This window comes from Ochotona curzoniae, unplaced genomic scaffold (genome assembly GCF_017591425.1).
Source record: "Ochotona curzoniae isolate NIBS_2020 unplaced genomic scaffold, NIBS_Ocur_1.0 contig_3520, whole genome shotgun sequence".
Classification (NCBI taxonomy): Eukaryota; Metazoa; Chordata; class Mammalia; order Lagomorpha; family Ochotonidae; genus Ochotona; species Ochotona curzoniae.
Window position 1 is genome coordinate 11,320,118 of NW_024465894.1, and position 17,522 is coordinate 11,337,639.

At 53.1% G+C, this 17,522-nt stretch overlaps 1 protein-coding gene across 1 annotated transcript in view; it reads right to left on the reverse strand.

The window, feature by feature from the left end:
* The window catches only part of PPP1R16B (protein phosphatase 1 regulatory subunit 16B), a 94,066-nt gene that overhangs the window by 18,601 nt on the left and 57,943 nt on the right, over positions 1–17,522 (reverse strand). Inside the window, exons 3-4 of the mRNA XM_040981473.1 lie at positions 3,806–3,876; positions 68–213 (exon numbers count right to left, since the gene is read on the reverse strand). Of these exons, the coding sequence (XP_040837407.1) occupies positions 68–213; positions 3,806–3,876 (217 nt within the window). The remainder of the gene's footprint in view (positions 1–67; positions 214–3,805; positions 3,877–17,522) is intronic.

Sequence of the window (17,522 nt, forward strand, 5' to 3'; positions counted from 1 at the left end):
AGAGGGAGAGGGGAGGAGGGAGAGCAAAGACGGCCGTGGGGAACAGCAGCGGAGGGAGAGCACGTACTACTGAACGAGGATCTTCACCAGGTTGATGTGGCCGCAGGTGGCTGCAGCGTGCAGGGGCGTCCACAGCTCGTTGTCCTTGGCATTCACGTTGGCACCATGCGAAAGGAGCAGCTTGACAATTTCCTCAAAGTTGTCGATGCAGCACTGGGAAGGACACACAGGCAGAGTGAGCTCCAAGTAGGGCCCCAGGCCCTGGAGGGTATTCACACACCACACTACTCACAAGAGGCCATGAGAAGGACAGTGTGGACCGGTCTCGTGGAGCCTGAGCCCTGATCTGCTACTTACAGGCTGTTAGTATCACCCTTGACCTTGGGTGAGCCACATAAGCTTTCTGAGCCTCAGCTTCCTTTTCAGTCACAAGGAAGCTCAAGGTACAAAGTACCCTGCAGGTGTTGGTGGAATGGGACACGATCTGAATGAGTTTTTGTAACTTTTCTTTGAAACCCAGAAGGCTTTTTCCAAACAAAAATAGCATAGACGATTCTGACTTGGATACCCATTAAATTCAGGGAGGACTGTGAGGGTTCTGCGAGGCTGTGTGGGGGTGAGACGGTCCCCTTCCCAGCAGAAGCCTTCATGATTGAAAACCTTGGGTGCAGAAACGCAAATCTTGGGGAGACCCCTAAGAGCCTCCCCCGGAGAGTCCAGCTGCATGTGCAGATCCTGGGGATGGGTCCCAATGTCGCCTGCACAAGCAGACAGCAGGCACCTATGTCTACTTGGATGGAGCAGGGCCACAGCCCCCAGGGGAAAGCACCAGCAGGGAGAACCCACGACTCCCACAAGGCGCCACACTCCAGGGATGGGGATCCAAGGAGTCAGAGGAATCCCTGGCCAGGGCCACAAGAAAGGAGTGGTGAAGAATGAGGGGAAGGCAGGATGCCACTAGGCACATGGCACCTAGGGGTGACCTCTGGAGAAACCAGCGGGCACCACAGCAGGTGAACCTGCACTCCTCCCTCTCCATCCCAGGACGGGTGTGGTACCCAGTGCAGGGGGAACATGGAAGAGATACACTTAGAAAAGTGACTCAATAAGACTTGCTCCTCTGGCTACATATGGAGAACAGTGTGTGTGTGTGTGTGTGTGTGTGTGTTGGAGGGCTGATGGTGACCTGGATGACAAAGCTGCCCATGAGGGTGGGAAGTATCCCCTGGGTGGCAGTAGTGAGCACAGGCATCTGTGTGAGCCCACGGCCCTAGGAGGCTGTGGGTAGGGCTGGGGGTGTGGGTGGGAACGTGGGTAGGAGGTGGCACAGTGCCATATTCACCACCCTCATCCCCAATGGGAGCCAGGGCTCTGTGCCCAAGAGACACATGGGGAAGGGTCACAGATGATGCCGCAGATCCAGCTTCTTTCTATACCAGCTGGTCTGGAAGTTACTGGATCGAAGGGTATCATTCTGGGTAGGTGGGGAAGGTGTGAAGCCACGGTATGGGACAGTTACACACCAGTGGTAGAACTGTGCAGAGGCAAGATATGGCCAGCAGAGGGCACCAAAGGAATCAGAGTTACGGTGCCAAAAATAGGGTCCCCAGGCCGACACTAGGAAATGGGTCTAGGGACAGGACAGGACCAGAGATCCCACTTTTACAAATCACAGAAATGTAGACATGGGGTGGCAGACTCGGGTAGAAAGGGGAGAAGACTGTGCACCCAGGCAGAATTAGAGTGTGGTAGGAAGGATTACGGATGGGGCTAGACCAGTCTGTCCTGGGAGATACAGCCTGAGAAAGGGGACCACATTGCAAGCCGAGTATAGGGGGCCTGCACATGGAGGAAGGGACATGATGGGGCAGGCAGGCAGACTGCTTCATACACATTCACCAAGGTGGTAGATGCATGGGGCATGACTTCTTCCTCTCTCCTTCCACCTCCTCATTTTCTAAGTACATCCAATCTACTAGCAGGTGCAGGTTCCAACTCCTACATGGTGCTCCCATCCCCACCGCCCTGGCAAGACTCCACCACCTAGGAGTGCTTCCCTGCCACTCCCCTTCCAAGCGTCTGAAGTAGAAGGCTCCCTCAAATCTAACCATGCTGCTGTCCCAGCTTAAGAAGCTCCAGAAGGAGCCCCGGCCAGGCCAGCAAGGCTCTTCTCCATGTGACTCCATCAAGATTGTGCCGAGGCAGCAGTGACAATGGCAGAGACGACCACAGGCCTGGGATGGTGGCAGCGACAACACATCGTCCCACACTGACAGGCCTGACAGTGAGAGTCAGGCACTGCCTCATCTAATGGCCCAGACGGATCCCACTAGCCCCATTTTATAGATGGGAAAACTGGCTCAACGTGGCCTAGGTGCACATGGTCAGACCTAATAAGAGATGGATGAGAACCCAGGATTACACTGTACACAGGCAGGCTGGCCTCCAGGAAGGCCCTGTTCTTAGCCTCCAGCACTCACACCATGCCACACAAAACATGCCAAGGCCCAAACTAGAAATGAGGGCCCCTCCGTGTGCCCCACTTGCGTCATCTGCTTCCTCTGCGGAAGTGTCCACTCTGTCCCTTTTTACACAGCCTCACCTCCCTGCACGTGGTGGGCACGGTCCCTCAGGCTCCAGCTCCCTGCCCACAGCTAGGGGGCGCTGTCCGCCTCAGGAATGGCTGCTGCATCTCCATTCCGGGGTGAGTGGAAGCACGGAAGCCCCCTCCCAGTCTCCACTCTGGGTGGCATTTCAGGCACCCTGGAGACCACAGGGCCAGGAATCTGGGTGCTTCCATGGGCAGGATCCAGCAGGGTTACAGAGACGACAAGCAGGTGCTTGAGGTTGTAGGGGACACACAACAAGCTGCGGAGGGCCCGTCCCATCCTTAGGCTACACTCAGGCCCAGCTGCTCTGAAACCTGGGTCAGGACACAGGAAAGCTCTGTGTGTCCATGCATTAATTCCTTGTGCACATACTGAGCACCAGCTACATGTCAGTGCAGGGAAGATGCTGGAAGATGCTGGAATACACCAACCAGCAGGAGACACGGACTGTGTGCCTGGGGAGGCTGGATCTGCGTGGGTCAAGGCCAACACCAAAAGATCACACTGACTTGCAATGCTAAGAGGTGTGTCCAACATAGCTCAGCTCCCTGGACCGGAGCTAACAGCACAGCACAAGGGGATCCTGCAGGAAGTATGGGGAAAGGAGAGTGGGTACACAGCCTTGGAAAACCAGGAAGCCCAGGCAGGGCTAGGCTTCACAAATGTCAGCCAAGAGTGTATTCCAGGCCTCTGGGTTAAGGGAAGGCATCATACAGTGCCAAAACACACAGCGGGGCAGTGGGGTTTGGAATGAGCTTCCCCCTGGTTACTGCGTGGGGCACAGGCCAAATGCAGGGAGCCAGGGAGGAGCTTTGGGAGCAGCCCCATGCCCTGCAGGAGAGGGGACCCTGGGCGCAGCCCTGGAGAGGCTCCCTTATGGTATGTGGCCATGGACAGATCACATGGCCCCCATGATACGCCCTGTTGCCAGGGTGGATGGAATGTCCTGGTGGGTGTGGACGAGCAGTGTCAACTGTCAAGCTCACTGTGCTGGGAGGTGAGGATGCAGGGAACAAAGGCTCCGGCCACAGGACCGTGCACACAAGGCCCTGTGGCTGCATCTGTAACTGACGCTCCCATCTCCTATACCATCTCTCTGATGGGCCACCTGTGGCTCCCCTTCCCTCCCTGGGCCGAAAGTTCAGGGCAAGGGGGCTCTGTGTCGGTGGGGAGCAGGGATCCCAGGCTGGCCTTACCTGGTGCAGGGCCGTGAGTCCGTCTTCATTGCACAGATCAGGGCTGACCTTGTTCTTCAAGAAGTAGCGTACTGCAAGAGGAGGGACCGCAGTGAGCTTTCCGTCACACACATGGGGTGTGCAGGGCCCACCCAGCTAGGATCCCCTCTCCCTCAGGTGCCAACATGGTCGCACTCACTCCCGACAGTCCTTCCCCACAGCACACGAGGAGCCCGAAGCATGAGTCACAGCTCTTTGGTCCAGAATTTCCCAGAGGAGAGTGGCACCCTTGTCTTACCATGGATAACAGTAGGAAGAGCTAAAGACGCCAGCCTTTCCTGCGTGGCAGGTACCATACCACACACCTGACGATGGCCTGTCACTCTTGGAGTCTGATGGCCTGGGTTCAAGTGTGGAGCCCCTTCCCATCTGTGAAATGAGGATGCCTGACTCCCACTCTGAGGAGCAATGTGCGGAGCCATGAAGGTCAGCCACGCCAGGACTGAGCCTGGGGCTGGCTCGTGGCTGGCAGGCAAGTGTCTGCTAGGGCAGCAGTGGACCTGTTGCTGCCTCAAGGTCTCCTACAATTTACCTGATTGTGTGTGTGTGTGTGTGTGTGTGTGTGTGTGTGTGTGTGTGTGTGTGTGTGTGTACACGTTCAGGCAGGACAAGGGCAGCCAGAGTGAACCTCAAAGATGATTTCAAACTTTCCTTGCTTAGGAAACCCCCCACCCCTCCTGTGGAAACCATCCATCCTTTCCTTCCCCAGGCCCTCGTTCTCACCCTGAACCCGGGTGCAAAGGGAGAGAAACCAGCAGCTGACCTACCGCCCTACACACCTCTGCCCAGTCTTGGCAGATCCATGCTCTGACCCTCCCTGGGGCCAATGGGAGGTGCCCGGCAGAGCCCACACTTCTGTCATTCCTGTCTAGATGGATGGAGCTCCCTGAAGGTCGACAGTGAAAGTATGGGCAAGTATTCCAGGAGGTCGGGTGGCCATCATGAGACAAGTGGGTGAACTGGGCTATACAGGTCAGCTCATGAGTGAGGCTCCTGGGTATGGCACTGCAGGGTAGACCCCCCCGCCCCAGGCCCTGCCTGTGGGAGCAACAGGTGGGCCCAGGCTCCCAGACTCCTCTCATTCTCATCCCCTGGCTCTCTCTGGAATGTGAGCCCCGTCCTACCCCCAGGTGGTCGCTGCAGGCCCTGTCTCCACACACAGCTCATGTAACTCAAAAGGCTGCAGGGTGCTTTCCAATCAGTGTGCCTCTATTGGGTGAGGAACAAATGAAGGGCTGTGAAGGCAAGGTGGGGAGAAGGCCACCCATTCTGCAGGACCCAACAACCCACAGGCAAGGCTTGCTGAGCAAGTGGGGGTGACCATGAGGTCACAGGAGCACCCTCATCCTGGACCACGGCCCCAAGAGACAAGCAGGTGGAGGCTCCCACCTGGCAGGAGGCAACATCGCTAACAGATTCTCCCAAGATGCCTTGCTGCTGGGGGCGGAGAGGGGTGACAGGATCAAGTGCAGTAAGCATCAGATTCTTCATAATTGTTCGGACAGGGAGCCTTTGGCAACATCTGGCCATGGTGACCATTTACATTCAAATTAGTAAACACTCCAAATTCAGTTCCTCAGTCAGCTGTGCTCAATTCCAAAGGGCCAGTAGCCACACAGGGCTACCACATCAGAAAGTGTGGAAATAGAAGATCCTATTAGACAGCACTGCTTCGAAGCACTGACACAGAAGCAAGTCCCATCAGCAGCCTCAACACCCTCCACGGCGCCGCACGCATTTGCAGGTGAGACTCAGAGCCCTGATGCCAGCACACAAGGTCCTGGGTGGGCAGGACCCTTGACCGCAGGCCACCTCCTTGCATGGTTCTAGGCTGGGGTGGCAGAGCCTTCATACTGCGGTTCAGGACCCTGGCAGCCCTGGAGCTGGGCAGTGCAGTGTCACAGTTGTATACAGCTGATCGTAAGAGGCACCCAGGCGTAGCGCTTCAGCTACACTAGTGCTTACACTCCAAGTGCTTTGCAGGGTGTTGGCCAGACTTCCCTTGGAGCTCCAAGCGTTTACACAGATTATTTCCATTTTCTGGAAGACTCATCCAGCCATCCATCCACCCTCCAACACACAGCCATGTATCCGCCCACACACCCACTCATCTACCCATCTACCATCAACTGCGTCTCCATCTCCAATGTGCGTGTGCACACACACACACACACACACACACACACACACTCCTACCTCACGCCTCATCCTTCAGGTGTCAGTTCAAATTCCCCAGACACCCCTGCCATGGACTCCCACAGCTGCTACACATCCCATCATGGCCTTATCACAACACAAATCACATCACTGTGTGCGACTGGGCCTTTTGAGCTCTCTGCCAAAGGGACCCTGGGTGCCAGGGGGCTAGGACCATGTCCTGGTACTTTCGGCTCTGTCCGCAGGGCCTTGCACACGATCCATCCTTAAGAATTCTTCCAGGGACCTTCATCGGATTGGCAGCTCCCTAATGCAGTCCCAAGATGCAGCCTCCCCATCTCTGGGCAGGGCAGATCACCCTCTGTGCTGTTGTATGCAGCTTTGCCCATGGGTCCCTCCTACACATCTTGGGGCATTCAGGGAGCAGGCTGACCTCAGGACCACATAAGAAGATCATGGTAAAGCCAGCAGTCAATGAGGTCCTGCGTACCCATGGGCAAACAAGGGGGTACTGTTGCCTGACAGGTGACCCTTGAGGGCAACAGAAGGGGCCTCTGTGTCCCTAACCAAGATGGGCTTCCGGAAGGTTCTACACACAAGAGGAAAGGCTTCGCGCTCCAAGAGGAGCGTGATGGAGTAAGCTTCCCATCCAGAAGACACTCTCAGAGGCAGAACTTAAGCATTGCCTGCCAGCAGCAGCATCTGTGCACGTAATTATTGGGGTGCTCTTCGTGCTGCGGGGGAGCCCAGCCATGTAATTACGCTGATGTCGGGCAGTTATTTTCAGCACAAGAGGTGGGACAAATCACCCTATCCCTAGGAAGTCCTTAATAGTCATGAGCCAAAGCCGCCTTGGCAGTTGTACCTCCTAGCTCTAGATGCGAGTCCAGAGCCTGGCTTGGGGCCCAGCTCACTGGAACAGCATGCAAACAACCTAGTGCCTAACCAAGCTTTCCTGCCTCTGGCTCTTCTTACGGAGCTTTTTCTGTGCAGGGTCCATGTCAGCAGAAGCCAGAGTTGGGAGCCAGAGCCAAGAATCAAAGCCAGGTACTCTGATGCGGCATGTGGGCATCCTAACTGGCACCTAAACCACCAGGCCAAACACCTACCTGCCTTGGGCCCATTTGAGATGTAAATTTGCTTCCCCTTACATCCTGCTTAAAACCTCCTCAAGGCTCCACATTCACTGTTAGAACCAGGTAAATGCGGCTTAGGGGCCAAAACTGGGAAGCAGGCAGCCAGTCCCTACAGACGGATTTATTGGAACACACCCACACTCATTCATCTGCACACCACCTATGGCTGCCTTCACTGTACAACATACTGCATGGCCCACATATCCTAAGATACTGGCCCTCTGGCTCTTTCCAGAAAAGTCTGCAGACTACTGGTCTTCAGGGCCTGTATCACGTGGAGTTGCCTACAGGGCTAATGCCTTGTACAATCGCACAAGGTGGGATTGGATGCCTTGACGCAGGGTGTGAGGTGGGGGGCACTGTCCTTATCACAACCTATATAGAAGGAATGCCTTGGAACTGAGCAGTATGCAGCCTGCTCAGCCATACCCAGACACCCAAACTTCCTTCCTCTGTGGATTCATCTCTTCCTTTTCTGAGCATTCTACACAATGCAGGGAGCTAGCATGGGGCTTTCGGGGTTGACTGGGGCTCAGGTAGCACAAAGGCAAGAGGGACAGGCTCCATCCTCCAGCTGAAGGGCCACCACTTCCAGATGCCCACATTTGGGTCTCCTCCTAGTCTAGAGAATCCAGACTCACCAGGCCTGGCCTTGAGTGGGCCAGAGGCCTGTTCATTCTCATGCATTTGCTTTAGCTGAGGCTCCTTTCTGCACCTCTGTGTCTTCAGCTGTCCACTGGGGACCACAACAGTGCCTCTCTCAGGAGACCACTGTGAGGATTAAGCATGACAGTGCTTGACAGGTTACCACCGTCACTGGTTTAAAAACATAAAAATAAAGACAGACACAGAACTCCTGCTGGGTCAGCCTGCGTCAAGGCTGATTGTAAAAGACAGAGTCCCTCTCTCCACAGAGCTCAGAGCACCTGCTGGGCCAGTGCCACTGCAAGACCATGATCAGGGCCCCTATCCCCTTACCGAGGCAGGATCCCACTGGGATAATAAAACAGTGGCTTAGGCCCTCCTTCTTCGTGTAGACTGCTCCTGGCGCCAGCCCTGCCCCTCCACCCACAACCTCCCTGGCAATCTGGCTGGAATCTGGGCCAAGCAGGGCCATCTGCTCCCCTCCATCTCCAGCTGTAGCGAGTGAGGCTGCACCAGGCTCCTCAGCAGGAAGCTGGTGGCGGCTGCTGCCTTTGCAGGGAGAGTGGCTGCTGACAAGCTTGTGTTTTCTTTGGCATCTCACCCACTTGGCCCACAGAGCAGGAGGCTTGACCTCGACGACGGGGCAGTGCTGACAAGGAACCACAGGTGTGGTCCCTGCTCTTGCCCTGGGGGCAACAGGGACAGGGAGACAAGAGATGTGTGCCTATTGGAGGTAGAAGTGCCCGGGATACCCGGGGCAGGATGCCCTGAGGCTCAGCTGCTACCACCTGGCCACATGACTGGCACCGCCCTGTTCACATGGTACCCATTTAACCAAGTCCTCCCTTCCCACCTACCTCTTTTCCTGCCTGTTTAAGGCTCTGCTTAAGATCCTTAGAGTTCCTGCCCCGCCTCCCCAACCCCAACCCATGCAGCATTAACTTTCCTGTCAGCTCCTCCTTGTGTCTTCACCCCTCTGCTCAAGGACAATTGCTCACTAAGTCAGCCACACTGTCCTCTTTCAAACAAAAATAACTAAGCTCCCTGCTGCCCAGCCTGCCTGGAGCCCTCTTTCTCTCCTTGCCTTGAGGCAGCAAATTCCTCTTCATCCTTAGGATTCCAGTCAAAGTGTCACCTCCTGTGCGAGGCATTCCCTCATCTCCATGAGCATCCCAAGACTCTCCCCACACCACCTGGCACTGTGCAGTGGTGCCCACCTCAATGCCCACAGAGCTGCTTGCTCCTGAGGGTCTTGGGGCAGTTTCTTGGTGCCATGATGCAGACCTGAACATTACCTGGAGTGTATATTTCAGAAGTAAGGAGCAAGGATCACGAATCCTGTCCATCAATGAGCAGGCAAATGCCCCTCCCAGAGCCTTTCTCAGCACTGTAGCTAGATTTGCAGGCTGCTCGTGGGAGTCACTCAGCCCTACCCACACCTTCGCCTCCCCAGACAGGGCATCTAACCTCTCCCTACCACCCAAGGACCCAGTCCTGTCCTGTGCCCATGGTTGTTCTTTCTACAACCTGGCACTCAGCAGGCACCAGGCATTGTGTTAAACACTGTATGTCTGTCAAATTAGTCTTCAGAATCCAGTTATGAAGATTAGTGATTCCCTACAATTAACTAATTAATTGCTCTTATTGCCCCAATCTCCAGATACGAAGATTGAGTCGCGTCTGAACACATGAACAGATATCTGCTCAGGGGTCCATGGCTGGGAATGACAAGCTGGGATTTTAAATCAAGCCTGGTTCCAAAGATTGAATCTTTAACCCCTTTACTAAAATGATGCCCAGCAAGAACCTCCAGGTGGGGATTGTGGGCAGCAGCAGAGATGGGCAGGATGGGTACAGAAGTCCCAGTGAGGACAGCCAGGGATGGCAAAACACTGAAAAGCCAAGACAACACTGGCAACAAAGTCCAGCATTCTAGAACATCAGGAAATAAGACAGCTATGGTGGAGGACTTGTTGCTCCAGTTCGCAAATGAGACCATAAAGGCACAGAAGTCAACAGCCAGCCTGAGGCAGCGAGGCCACAAAAGACAACTCTGAGCCAGAGTTCCCGGGCTGGCTAGTTTTGTCTCTGGGGGGGTACGCCCCACCCCACTTCCACCCCACCCCAGAGCTAAGAACCCCATATGGGGGTGGGGAATGGGGTGGGTGCCTCCAACTGCACCCCATCAGTTCCCATGCATGAAGCTGTGCCACCTCTATGGGAAAGCCAGTCCAAATGGACCCCATTTCCTCTCCTTGAGGTGCTGTTAAGGATGCAGGGGAGCCAGCCTGCAGCTCTGATCACACCGGTCGGCCAACAGGCTCAGGGAGCAGCACCTTATATTCCAGGGTGTTCTGGGTCCCCTGTTCCCACACTCCCACACTCACCTCCACCACACAAGTTCAGCCTTCCCAGCTACCATGGCTCCTCCTCCTGAGCAGGAAAAGCCAGAAATAGCTGCTTCCAGGAAGTCTAGCCCCCAGGGGCTGGGAACAGAGACTCAGCCAAGTGTCCCGGTGGCTTCAGGAGCAGCTGCTAAGAGACCCCCTCTGCCAGGCAGAGCTGCCTAGATCTCTGTGACTGACCCAGCCATGGTTGGAAGGGTAGGCCAGAAAGAGGTGGGTTCCCTCCACGTCACAAGCCCAGGCCCTAGGAAGCAGCCACCACTCTCCCCAGGCAGCCTCACCCAACCATAGAAGAGGAAGAGAAAGTCAGATGATAACAAGCCCTGGAAAGCATGTGAGGAAACTGGGACCCTCCCGCACTACGGACAGGAATACAAAATGGGACAACACCATGGACAAAGGCCTGGCATTTCCTCAGAGTTAGACACACAAGGGTACTTCGCACGCTTCAGGGAGATGTGCTTTATCTGTTATGTCCAACCTCCATGAACGTCTGGATGTATCTTTGTATCTGCTACATGCCCCAGCAACTGCATGCTGAGGCCTGTATTCAGGGGGAACACACACGTGTCCCCCACAAGTGCTCATACATAAATACGTACAGCAGTAAGCTCTCAATAACCCCCCCCAACAGAAATAAGCTAACTGTCCACTGACCAAATCCCATATGATGGAATATTCCACAGAAGGAGTATTATTCTGCCAGACAAGGAAGCGCAGTGCCAACACACACTACAGCACAGACAAGCTTTAGGCTGAGAGGAAGACACTGTCAGGTGCTGGACACAAAGGCTGCATAGAGCCCACTGATAGGAAACATCCAGAACAGGCAAATCTACAAAAACAGAAAGCAGATGGTGTTACCACTAGTCAGAACAGAAGGGTGAAAGGGAGAAAGTGACTGTTAACAAGCAGCAAGTTTCCTCTGGAGATGAGCACTACGATCCAAGAGCTTCTTCCCAGTTTACCACGTAGCTGCACAAGCCCAACACTTGGGCCACCTTCTGCTGCTTTTCCAAGTGCATTAGGAGGGAGCTGGATCAGAAGTGGAGCACTGAGACTTGAACTGGCACCCATTAGGGATGTCAACACCACAGTGTCTTAACCCACTATTCCACAATCCGTACATTATGTTTCCATCTGTGGACAACAACGCTTCCAAACTGAGCCACACACCTTCCCATTTCAAAGAGAACCTTCCTCCCTTAGCTTGTACAAAGAGACCAATGTCTCTCCCAGAAAGAGCAAGATGGTCAAGGGGATCCCAGGCATGCAGCTGTAACCTCCTCTTGTCTAGCACCTCCATGGCCAGTATACACAGTTGTACTGGCCAGGAGGGTGGACAGCCTCGTGTCACCTACCTACATGCCTCTGAACAGGTGTAAGCTACATTTGGCATTAGGTGTGTGCAGGAAGAATGACGTGGACCGTCTAGGATGGACATGGGGAAGTCTCATCTGTTGTCTTATCTGGGGTAACCAGCACCTGGAGTACCCACTCAATAAATGTTTGTTGAGTGAGTTTTAATGTTCTGAAGTTTCTTCTAAGGAAACTACTAAAGTTACCAGGAAAGCCGACTTGTAAAATAAACCTGAAGCTAATCCTCTTGGGAAAGGCAGGGTCTTTCGAAAGGTGAGGAGCAGGGGATGGTGAGGAGAATCATTCACTGAGGTGTGAGTGGACATTTAATGTTCCCGAGTTGCCTCCAGGGGCACTGAACTTACAGTGAACAATCCAAAGCCTTCACACTGCAAACACCTGCCTGTGTGTCCTACCTCTCCCTCCCCCTCCTGCTTTCCCCATAGGTATCCTGTCCCCTTGCAGTGCTTAATCTCAGGGACTCAGGCAAGGAGATTGCTAGCCCAGAAACACGATCTGGAAACTTCCTCATTCCATTCATGAATTTAGCTGCATCGGGTGTCTGTTCTTCACCAGTTCTACTCCCAGATTTCTCCCAGCAGTTTCCCCTCAGCACCACTGCCACTATTGGGCGGGGACCCGAGCTTCTGCCCGCAGAGTCAGTCTGCTCAGTCCAGCGTGGCTGGCCGGGAACTCTCCAAGGTATCAGCTCAGAGCCCTTTTCCAGTCTCCTCACAGGGCTGCCTCTTTCTAAAACTTCCTCTTGCTCTTCTCAACCCCATCTCTCTGACCTCACTTCTTCCACCTATCTAACTTTTTAAAATAGCCCAATTATTTCCATCTCCAGGCAAGTCGCAGATAAAAATATCCCCATCCCTCCACTTAATAGGTGGCTACACATAGACTGTAATGGCTTCACAGCCATCATAATAAAATCAAACATTTACTGAATATCTCCCCAGAGTGAGGCTCTGTGTTAAGACATTACAGATCTTATCCCAGTGAATCCCCACAACTCTACGGCTTTGGGGCTATGATGAACCCACTGAGCAGAGAACTGACACAGGATCTGCCCAAGGACACTTAGCATTGAGTCTTTATGGGATTCCATGTGTAATTGGTGTTTCAGGCATAGTTAAAGTCAAAGAACCATCTCCTGGATTCTGGTCTTTCTCTCTCTGACAATGGTTGTTGATACAATATAACCAGGAAACTGGTTAAGTTCAGGCATTCCACAATTCAGGCAATCCTGTAGTGTACTCTTATATGTTTTTAATGGTCAGCTTGCTGTGCCACCTTCCTAGGATGCCCACCTTTGCAGACTGCACCTGAGTCTCCACAGTCCCCATTTCACCTCCAACCTCACGAGAAAGGCTGAGGATGGGGAAAGAGGTCTCTTCGCCATAGACCACCCTTGGAGGAAGCATTTTCTCTCTTGCGTGAGCGACCCTGTGGCCCATTTATGACAGGCTTTTCTCTGTGTGCCATCCCACCCCCAACACATGAATGCATGTATATTCTCTCACTGTTACATAAATCCTGTTCTCACTGTGCAATACATATACAAATGCCTCCTCTACTTTGAACCCTTCTCTCTGAAGGAGCCAGCATTTGGAATATAATCGAAGATGTCCAGACTTCTATCATGATGGCTTGCTTCTCTTCCTCAGTGCAGTTCTGTGCAACTTAGGATGGGAACCAGTCTCACGCTGGGCTCCCAGCTCTCTGGCTAAGGAAATGAAACATGATTTTGTAAAAAGCCTCAAGGCAACCTCACAAGAAATCAAAACCAGAACTTGGGTCTTCTGTATCATTATGGAAACACTCAGCCAAATAATGTACTACTCATTAAAGTCAGAAGATATGAGAGAAAGCAATGCCACACAGCAGAAACAAAATGACCAAAAACCAGACATCAATCATAAAAAGAAATAATGTGCTTTTTCCGCCCCTCTGTGGCAGTAAATATTTGGATGCCAAAAAGAAGAAAAAATATTTTACTGTCTTCTAATCATGAGACATATATCCCCAAATTAAAAAAAAAAACAGACTAAAAATAAAGAGATGCTTAAATATAAAACAGGCAAATGCAAACACAAAGAAAGTGGAGGTGGTACTATTACTATGAGGCAGGATGGGACTCTGGGTAAGCAGAGAGGTAATCAACTTTAGATTGATCAAAAAAGAGATACTTCAAAGTGAGATCATAAACAGGAGGCAGATCAGTGGCTACCCGGGGCTACAGTGGGAACGGAGAGAAGCAGGCCACAATCTCATGAATTGCATAATCAGGAAAGCAGAAGCTTAGTATAGATATGAGAAGTACAACTGACCCAGGAATCTTCATCATACACACGCCCTAAAGGAAATACTGGGGCTAGTGTTTGGGCACACCAGGTTAAACCACCACTTGTGACACCAGCATTCTCTATCAGATAAACAAATCTCTTTAAAAAAAATAAAAAGCAACAATTGCATAAACAATTTGCTTGACTAGGCAAGGAGATGGCAAATTATGGTCCTCAAGTCACATCAACCTGTCACTTCATTTTGTACTGCTTGCAAGTTCAGGATGGTTTCTATTCTTCAAATGGTAGGGAACCAGTTGTGTAATAGAGCAGGTTAACCTGCTGCTTGGGATGCCCACATTCTGGTTCAAATACCAGCTACTCTGTTTCCAATCCAGCTCCCTGATGATGCACCTGGGAACAGCAGATAATCAAAGTTGCAGTGTTTGGATCCCTGGAACCCATGTGGGAGAGCCAGATGGAGTTCCACACTTTTGGCTTTGGATTGGCCCAGCTCCGGGCATTTATTGTCATGGGCATTTAGAGTCAACCAACAGAAGGATCTGTCTCTCTCTTCACCATTCAACATAAATATTTCAAAAATGATATCATTAAATAAAGTTTCAAATTACAAAATAAAAATGAGAGGGCGGAGCATGACAAAAGATTTGCTGAGACAGGACGTCTTTTGGAAACCAAGTACCTGAGACAAGAGTTCCTTGTTGGCTTCCTTCCTGCCCCAGGCTGCTTTCCGGCTCCAGACCCAGAGCTGAAGGCTTGGAGATTATCTTGAAGATACAGGGCTCCAGGCATAAGTGTGTGCTCTGGGCATACGCAGCCTGAGGCACTTCTTGGCCCCTCACTGAAACACTGAGCAGGTTGCTGTGGCAGTGCCTTTCAACCCACAAAGTATGTTCTGAATCCGTCTCACTTCCTCTCAGCAGAAGTTTCATGGGCCAGGACAGGAGAGGAGGAAATAACTGCATGTCCCTGGAATCATAGCCAGGAGGGGCACAACTGGGTCAGGCCAGATTTCCTCGCCTGCCAAGCAGCAAAGGGGTACACATATTCGTTGTCCGGCTGTGGCTCGCTCTGGTACCCACCACCTCTCCACCAGTCCCAGCTCAGTCGCAGCTCCCTCGGAAAGTACCCACACTTCCTGCCAAGAGCGTGATCGCTCTGCCCTGGGTGACAGGGGCCACAGTGCCTGCTTCCTGCCTGCTGGCTGAAACGACAGGCTCGCTGCTGGTGTCTGGCCTTGTCACTTCTGATACAGACTCACATCAGGACAGAAGAGCCTGTCTCCTGTTAGGGTTTGTAATCTGCCACCCAGACCCATCTGCCCCCTGGAGACACTGTCCTGCAACCCCCACCCCTCTTGGGACTGCACAATCTCCTGTGACTTTTAGATTCCAATCCTCTGCCTGCTTGGGAGCAGAAACCAGGGCAGCTGGTGGGCAGAAGGGAACCGGGAGCATGCCTGCTGCAGGAGATGGAAAAACCCACGCCTGGCTCTTATCAGGAGGCACAGCAAGGAGGGAGCTGCCTAGGCCTGGAAGGCAGCAGCGGCCTGCAGGTTCTCCAGTGTTCTGGAACACCCCCACCCCGGTTTTCATCCAGCCCTCGCTCAGGAGGGACAGGGACAGGATGCAGGTACAGCTAAGGATAGGGCTTAGGAGTCCTTTGCCAAGCCTGGCTGAGTCCAGGGACCTCAGGGATCATTTGCTGCTGCTGCTCCCAGGAACAGGTGAAAATGTCCGTCATCCTCATAGCGATAGCCTCTCAGCTCAGCCAGACATGGCAACAGCATGCAAACACAGCGTTTCTAATGAGCCGGACCCTCACTGATGGAGCACTTGCTGCATGCCCAACCCCATGTCTGGCATGAATCATATAACCTCTATGACAGCCCCAGTGGGAAGTGAGGCAGGATCCAGGATGAGCTCCTGCTGGCCAGATGGACACACTGTGGCAGCAGGAACTAAATAAACTTGCCCCAGGCTCCTTAGCTGGTAAAAGGCAACAACTACATCCCTTACACTTGAGCTCCAAGCCTGCTTCACTGTGAGCAACTCAATTATCTTGCAGCCAAACTTGACTCAAGATGATTATGTTATCTCACACATGCACACACACACACACCTGTAATGCACACACTGTAATTGTACATATTTGTGGGGTATAGTATACACATACAAAAGCAATATGCAATGGTCAGATCAGAGTAACTGGTATTCCTACCATTTGTTATTTAACTTCCTTGCCTACTCCTACTTTTAAGGGGGAGGGAAGGTTTAGCCCCTAGGGCCTTCCTGTATTCTGTTTTTCCATTGTGTCCAGTACCAGGCTGAGAGTGTGACCTTGGCTACCATCAGGTCCACCACGGAAGCAAGCCCCCAGGATGTACTACTGGGAGGCCATGCTGTCTAGCAGGGCCCTGGGCTAACTCAACACCACCTTTTTCCAGGGATCTGATCTCTGTCCAAGCCTCAGTTTTCTTCACCTGTAAAACAGGATCTGACCTCACTTGATTATCTGAGAATCTGACTGTAAAATGCTGATCAACAGGCCTGGGAGGCAGTGAGTCGCAGGGCTAGCTGGCTGTCCTCCATGCCATCTCCCCTGGGAAGGCAGGCCCCAGTCTTCAAGCTCCAGGAGCGCTTGAAGCAGCTCTAGAGAACCGCCAGCCTCGGGGATCTGGGGGCTGACCCTGAGACAGGGCCATAGGATAGCCTGGTGGGGCCACCCAAGCACCGCAATCACAGGATTCACACTCATGGACTCATGTAATGGCCAGAAGGTGTGACTCCCATAGCTGGCTCCTAAAAAGCCCTGGAGCTTCGACCTTGCCCCAGGGACATTCATCCTGGGGGAGGACTTGGGCAGCCCTAGGGAGACCACAAGGGGAGGTGTGGAGGGCTCCAGTCAAGAGGAGTCAGCCTGCGTACAACACTGACCACAAGCCATCCAGCTACCCTGCAGCTTCTGAGATGCAGCCATGGTGTGTGACTGCTCTAGGATGCCACATTTTGGGGGTAATTTGTCATGGAGCACACCACACACACACACTAATAAGCTAGGGATGCTGACCCAGAGGGAGAGTGTTCGTGCCCAATGGCGTAACCCTAAGGGCCACAGAGTCCAGGCTTCTGAGAGGCCCCTGGAACCTGCGCCTCTTTCCGTACCCCACCCCGCCCACGTTTCCCTTAACCAGGGAAATTCTTACTGACGCCACAGCTGACTCAGGACTTCTCTTTCCGCCCACAGTGCTAAGATCTACCCACACTGTCGCTCGCATCTCTCTCTGGACCCAGGGCACAGCCCAGACTTCCTCGCAGAGCCAAGTTGGCACCCACCTGGGTATCCCACTGTGCTGCAGGAGAGGGGTGAGCCAGGAGGCTGCAGCCTCTCAGCAGCTTCCTCCAGCTTTACACATCACAAACCAAAATGTATTCAAAATACTCACACGGCTCCCCACTGCCTTCACCCTCGCCCTGAGCTGGTGCAGTAGTTCTGAGTGTTGACTCTGGACCAGCAATGACACCTGGGAATCTGTTGGAAATCTAAATCCTGGGTCTCACCCTAGCAACCCCGAAGTGGATGCAACAAGTGATGACTCAACCAGCCCTTCCCGTGGTTCTGATGCAGCACTGCTCTGAGAGCAGTAGCTCCAGTCCTCTCTCTGGCT